This window comes from Lemur catta, chromosome 1, assembly GCF_020740605.2.
Source record: "Lemur catta isolate mLemCat1 chromosome 1, mLemCat1.pri, whole genome shotgun sequence".
Lineage (NCBI taxonomy): Eukaryota > Metazoa > Chordata > Mammalia > Primates > Lemuridae > Lemur > Lemur catta.
The window spans coordinates 68,617,450-68,624,700 of record NC_059128.1 but is presented as its reverse complement, the minus strand read 5'-3'; the positions used below and the strand labels follow the sequence as shown (position 1 = coordinate 68,624,700).

Here is a 7,251-nt window from a genome sequence, read left to right as displayed (position 1 = left end):
ATTAGCAGCACCGAAAAGTGAGATTGCCATCATGAGTACATTTGGCCAAGAGAATTGTTTCCTAGGACCACAGAAATTTGTCCACAGCAATTAAAAGGGAAAAGCTGGTAATGGGTCACTTGAGGAGAAGGAAGAAGGGAGACTAGGGATTTTTGTGTGTGTAATAATTACAGATTTTAAAAATCCATTTATCTGCTTGTTTTTTCTCTGGGTGGGAAGAGACTCCATAAAAATGAATATACCTTCAAAAAAGCAAAATAAAGTTTATCATCTCCATAGGAAGGGAGAAAAATGGGAAAAAAAGAGAAGCCTCCAATGTGGCATCTAGAGTACAATCCGTGTACCTTTAGAAAGGATAACTAAATTAGAGGTAATAAGATGTACAGTTTTCCAGTCAACATTTAGTTAGTTCTTTATTGTGTGCTGGTGAGGAGAGATGAATAGGGTGTTATAAGAGCAGCACATGGGGATGGACTTAAAATGCTAGTGGATCTGGGATAAGACAAACCACTAATGGTTTAACCTCTCATAAGGCAAGATATTTTTTTCTAAAAAAAAAAAATCAACAGAACAGAAAACCTCTGGTTATATTTTATATTTTTACATCAAAGGTGTACAGAGAAAGAGTCAGTGAAAGGGCCATTGATAATCTACAATTATACAGAGTACCCCATATCAATTACCTATTGCTGCATAACAAAGTAGCTTAAATCAGTAACATTTTGCTAGCTCTTGAGTCTGTAATTCAGGCTAAGCTCAACTACGCAGTTTTTCTGCTGGTCTCCCCTGGGCTTTCTCATGAGGTGTCAGTCATCTGGCAGCTTGACCAGGGTTGCAGGATCTAAGATGGCCTCACTCATGTGTCTGGAGCCTTAGTGCTGGCTATAGGCTGGGCCTTTCTCTCCAAGGGGTCTTTTATTATTCAGTAGTTTTGCCCAAGCTTCTTTACATGGTGGCAGGGAGAGCTACAAGTGTGCAAAGGCAGGAGCTACAAGCAAGCTATACCTGAGTTCTGGAACTCATATGACATCACTTTGCCTCATTCTATTGGACAAAGCAATGTACACAAGACTAGGCCAGATTTAAGGTTGGAGAAATAGACTCCACCTCTTGGCAGGAGGAGGTACAAAGTATGGCAGCCATGTTTTTCAATCAACTAGAGACACCATGACTGTCCATTTTGAGTCTATCCATGTGTAGGACATGATTCCCAAGAGAAATAAGAGAAAGGTTGGCTATTACCTTGTCTCCATCTACTTTTTTATCTTTACTGTTTACCATGTAATTGGACTAAATTGAGTCTCTGTCACTATTACTGAAATCACAGGCTCCATGGCATATAAAGCCTAGAATAGAAGCAATCATTCATCATTATATTGACCAAAACTTTCTTCTAAGACTGATTTGTTGCAGCAGCATCACTAAAACTGCCTTCTTTAATGCCATTTGATATTCAGTTTTCAGCTGTAGCCCTTGAAAAGTCAACAGAGGCATAAAATTAGAGAAGTAAAAATAAATCCCTGTCTACTAACTGTTGAACTATAGACAACTGTTACTTTAACATCTATTGATATGATAAAGAAATCACCTCAAAACAACATTCAGTGAAAATCCAGAAGAAATCAGATTCCTTTAATGAACTAAATTTAATAGAAGAGAAAAGAAATCTACATTGGTTTAGAGAGTGGCTCTGGGGTCAGAGAGATCTGGGTTCAGATCCCAGCTCCAACACTTCACATCTCTGTACCCTAGGACAAGCTTCTTGACTTCCGGTGCCTGATTCGTTATCTGTAATGGGGGGAAAGTAATAATAGTACTCACTTCACAGGGTGGTTGTGGGATTTCAATGAGATAATGTAGAAATTAGTGCCTGGCATACAGCACTCCATAATTGTAGCTGGGGAGATAAGGGGAACTTTATTGGTTAATTATATTAGCTAAGAAGGAAGAGTTTTGTATTTTCCAGAAAGAGCTGTTTTTTGACATTTTTTTGTTTGTTTTTTTGAGACAGAGTCTCCCTCTGTCACCCCAGCTAGAATGCAGTGGCATCATCTTAGCTTACCACAACCTCAAACTCCTGGGCTCAAGTGATCCTCCTGCCTCAGCCTCCTGAGTAGCTGGGACTACAGGTGTGTGCCACCATGCTCGGCTAATTTTTTCTATTTTTTTGTAGAGATGGAATCTCATTCTTGCTCAGGCTGATCTTGGACTCCTGATCTCAAGTGATCCTCCTGCCTCGGCCTCCCAGAGTGCTAGGATTACAGCCATGAGCCACTGTGCCTGGCCAGGAAGAGCTGTTCTTGAAACTTAGTGTTCATTTTTTTTTTCAAGCTCTTGTTGGGGTATTTTGGAGGAGCCTAATGGTATAGAATCAGGAAGCAGTGCATCATTTTTTCAGTCATTTCCAGCTGTAAATTAAAGCTGTCTTATTAAAATTGGCTCATTCTCTGCCTGGACTGATGCAACTCTCTGGTTCAGTGAGAATGAAGCAACCCCATGAGTTGTCCACTGAAGCTTCATTCTTTTCCTCAAATTACATTACTCTATCATGGACCAAATATCTCCAAGAAGTAGATGATGCACTGCCCTTCACTTGTGCATAGTTATGTTTGAATATGAGAAGGTTATAAAATTATTTTAGTCTATAAGTTACCTCTGAGTCTTAACACCGTAGAATAGTAAATAGATGGATATTTTAATGATACATTAAAATGACAGAACACAAATCTTAAATAGCATTATATTTTATTGAGTTGATATATGTTTTATGTTTACTATTTTATAGTATTAAGTATATATAGAAAAAATGTCTTCAGATTTTAAGTACAGGAGAGAGGGACCCACAATCTTGAGAGGCGGTGGAGTGTGGTGATTAAGAAGAGCAGGGGTGTTGCAGCAGCAGGTGTTTGGATGTGCATCCTGGCTCTACCACTTGCCAGCTGCGTGTCTGTGGTGGTGGTGGAGGTGGTGGTTGTTGGACAAAACCAGTGAATGATCTTTAAATATCCTGTGAGAACACTGATAAATGAGAAACAAGCTGTGGCAGTTTCAACCAGACTTGTGAATGAAACAGTTAAGGGCAAGCAGAATGATGATAAATCTGACCTGAATTTTATCTGGAATGATTGCATGTTTAAGCTTCTCCTTGTCAAATAGAAGGTCAGAGAATCACATGTGTGTGAGGCTGATATCCACAGAGGTACTCTGTGAAGTCATTAAGAGAAAGAGAAGTATAAATGAAGCTTACCAAGAGGGAAAAGGAATAATTGCATACATAGATAACCTATGGCTAATGGCTAATTTTGCTAAAAGGAAACATCTCTTACCTGGCTGAGTTAATGGCTGAGCCTATATGTGTCCTAATAAATATATATTACAAGTGAATTAACAATTTTAAAGAAGTCCAAAATAAAATAAAAATAAATATGAATGTAAAAGGGTAAAATAACTTCCTAAGAGAAGTCTGAAACCTGTCAATGCTTTAAGAAGATGGATTCATTATAAAGATCTGCCAAAAATTATTAGTCTACAGGGATATGAGTATATATGTGACATTTTAAAAGAATCTTTAGAATAGGCATTATTGTAATATTATCATAGTTATTAGTTTATAAATTTATGCCTTTATTTATAGATCAGAAAGATTTCATCTCTGGCTTATATTGCCCTTGGGTCTTGAAAGTTCTAAAGTGGCCAGCTGTTCAGTCATGGAAACCATGATCCACTAATAAAAACAGATTTTTTAAATGCAATAATATTCATATATTCATACCTGAAATTTTTTTTTTTTTTGAGACAGAATCTCTCTCTGTTGCCTGGGCTACAGTGCCGTGGTGTCAGCCTAGCTCACAGCAACCTCAAACTCCTAGGCTCAAGCAATCCTCCTGCCTCAGCCTCTCGAGTAGCTGGGACTACAGACATGTGCCACTATGCCCGGCTAATTTTTTCTATATATATTTTTAGTTGTCCAGATAATTTCTTTCTATTTTTAGTAGAGACAGGGTCTTGCTCTTGTTCAGGCTGGTTTCAAACTCCTGACCTTGAGCAATCCTCCCACCTGGGCCTCCTAGAGTGCTAGGATTACAGGCGTGAGCCACCGCGCCCGGCCTATACCTGAAATTCTTGAAGCAAACCTAAGATAATTGCCAGATCTTGGTAGCAATAAGCAAAGTGATGGTGAATGCTCTTTAGAGTGTTCATTAGAGTAGAAAAGCAATCTAGACAGAGAAGAGTGTTTAATTGTGGACTTTTTAGTAAGTGACATAAGTAAAAGCCATGGAAGAGACCAGGAACAAGTGATGATATAATCATGCAGTTGTAAAATAACTAGGACCTGGTTCAAGAAATTTCTAGTTGGGTGGCAAATAGAGAAAGAACTTGGAAACAACAAACAATCATATGAAATTGATGATAATAAAAAAGAGTGATGAACTCATTGGTGTCTCTTCTGCTCACTGGGGTCAGAAATAGAAAGGCAATAGAAGGCCAGAGGTATAGATTGTTAGTGGAAAGCTTTAGAATCCAAATCAACAAAAGTGGGCTTAAATATTTTTTAAATTTTTTAAATCTAAAAATGATCTAATTCTCATCCCAAATGTATCATCTAACATTTCTGTGCCTGAGTATTATCATCTATAAAATAATAGGCTGGAACATGATCTCTCAAATTCCAGTTCTAAAATTCCAAATTCTATTATACAGCCAACAGTTCTCTAAGTAGCCAAAGGATACAGGAAACAAGCAGATACCAAAGGAAGAAGGGAGAACATCAAACCAGTTAGGTTTTATGGCAGTTTGGTAGATATTTTGAGAAATGGACATTAACCAATTCAAAATGGGGAAAGTATATAACAGTGAAAAGTAATAATACACTAATATCCAACATTGAATTGTTGAACATGTTCTCTGGCACCTTTTGAGAGCTAAGACAATTGGAAGTGGTGGACTGTGACAGTCGGCTTTGGTTTGAAACATTTACACAGTAATTAAAAGGAGAATGAACAGAAAGCATTTCTTAATAATACTGAAGTAAAAATACCATAGAGTTATCATGAATATTAAATAATTTATATTAAACATCCAGCACAGGGTCTGAAACAGAGAAGTCACCAGTGTTAGCTTTCTTTACCCTTATTGATTAAGGCACTAGAGATAAACAATGACATGGTAAATGCCTAAATGTAACCTAGTACACAAATTAATAGAGATCTAAAATTTCAATGACTTTATTTTTTCCATTGTCATTGAGTGTAGAGCTACATTTTTGTTTGCCTTTAGAATATTCAGGATATCTTCCTATGACTCACAAGCTGATGGCAAAGTTTCTTCATTGCTGCCTTCATCTCCTTGTTCCTAAATGTATAGATAACTGGATTCAGAAAAGGAGTGAGAACTGCATCAAAGATAGCAAGGAATTTGTCCAAGTGTGATGAGGGGAAGGGCCAGGTGTAGAAGAAGATTAATGGCCCAAAGAATAAAACCACCACAGTGACATGAGCTGACAAAGTAGAGAGGGCTTTGGATAAACCAGATGAGGAGTGTTTCCAAACAGTGACCAGAATGAAGATGTAAGAAATAATCAGCATGAAGAAGGATCCCACAGAGATGAGTCCACTGTTGGCTGTGACCATGAACTCCAGTCTGTTGGTCTCTGTGCAGGCAAGTTTAATGAGCTGAGGAAGATCACAGTAAAAGCTGTCCAATACATTAGGGCCACAGAAGGGCAAGTCTATGACAAAAGCCAATTGGGCCACTGAGTGGATGAGGCCAAGGATCCAGGCAGCTGCCAAAATTAAAATGCACATTCGTGGGTGCATGATGGTCAAGTAGTGGAGAGGCTTACATATGGCCACATATCTGTCAAAGGCCATGGCTATGAGCAGCACCATTTCTGTGCCCCCAATAGCATGGATAAAAAAGATCTGAGTTACACAACCCCTGAAAGAGATGGCTTTGCGTTTTCTAAAAAGGTCATAAATCATTTTGGGGGCTGCAATAGAGCAAACTCCAAGGTCAAGAAAGGAGAGGTTGGCCAGCAGGAAGTACATGGGGGAGTGTAAGTTAGAGTCAGAGGTCACAGAGAACACAATGAGGAGGTTTCCCACCAAACTTGCCATGTAGAACACAGAGGAAAAGAGGAAAAGAAGAAGCTGGATCCCCCATGAATTGGAGAGTCCAAGGAATACAAACTCAGATACCACAGAGTGGTTGGCTCCATCCATCATCTCTGCGAGCAAAGCTGACTCTAACATTACCTGAAAAGGGAGTAAAGATAAGATCAAGCTTTGTGAGGAGTCATTGACTGCGTAAGTTTAAAACTGTAAGCAAATAACATTGCCTTACCTTACAGAGCCAAAGCACCTCTATATAACCCCTTCAACTGTAGTTGCAGAAAATAGTCAGTAACTCATTGCCACAAAGCACTACTTCTAAGTCCCCATACTTCCTAAAATTCTACACGTTTTGGTAAAAGAAGATTAGGCAAAAACAAATGCAGAATCAGATGAGAAGTTATGAGAGGGCTAGAAATGTGCTGAAATAACATGAAGGAAAAAAGGGGGAAATGGAAATGAACACATTGATTTTCCTTCACGGTTTTTTACTCCTGCCTCTGAAGTTCCCCAGACCTCAAGCAATTTTTGATGACCTCTGTTTTTCTTTTCCCTTTGATTGCTCCTATAGGCAATGCTGTCACTGTCATTCATACTGTCTCATGTTTTGCCTCATGCTATTGCAGTTTTATTGAATCATATTCACCTTTTCCTCAGAAGAAGAGAAGATAATGTAGAAACCCTAAAAGTATCCCACTTTTGTAGCTAAGCCCAGGGAGTGGAGGCAATCACAAAGCCTGGGCTGTGACAGCATATAGTAGAGAAGGACAAGGTCAGAAAAAAGAGGTATGCTGGGGAATCTGAACATGAATAGAACTAATACAATGTAGCAAACACAATTTTACATGATTGATATTTGCAGATCATTGGCCATGTTAACATTTCATGTTTCATGGAATGGTAGAAAGAACTTTCACTTGGAATCAGAAGAGTGTGATTAAATTCTAACCCTAAGTCCATGAGAATTTGAGTAATTTCTTTCTCCTATCCCTTCCACACTCAACTACTTCTTGAACTTAGTAACATTATTTGTAAAATAAAGGGGCTGGGCTAGGTGATGCTAAGTAATCCTTCCAAGTCTAACATTTCTTTTTGAGACACTCTTACTCTGTTGCCCCGGCTAGAGTGCAGTGGCATCATC

The 7,251-nt window shown here is 38.6% G+C and overlaps 1 protein-coding gene across 1 annotated transcript; it reads right to left on the bottom strand.

Moving 5' to 3' along the window:
* Positions 1-5,282: 5,282 nt before the first annotated feature.
* On the bottom strand, positions 5,283-6,221 carry LOC123621655 (olfactory receptor 4F15-like). Its single transcript, XM_045527558.1, has one exon. The coding sequence runs from the start codon at positions 6,219-6,221 to the stop codon at positions 5,283-5,285; it is 939 nt and encodes a 312-aa protein (XP_045383514.1).
* Between the last annotated feature and the right edge of the window lie 1,030 nt (positions 6,222-7,251).

Excerpts from the sequence above, each read along its gene's own strand:
- LOC123621655 (XM_045527558.1), bottom strand. The coding sequence starts at position 6,221 with ATGGATGGAGCCAACCACTCTGTGGTATCTGAGTTTGTATTCCTTGGA.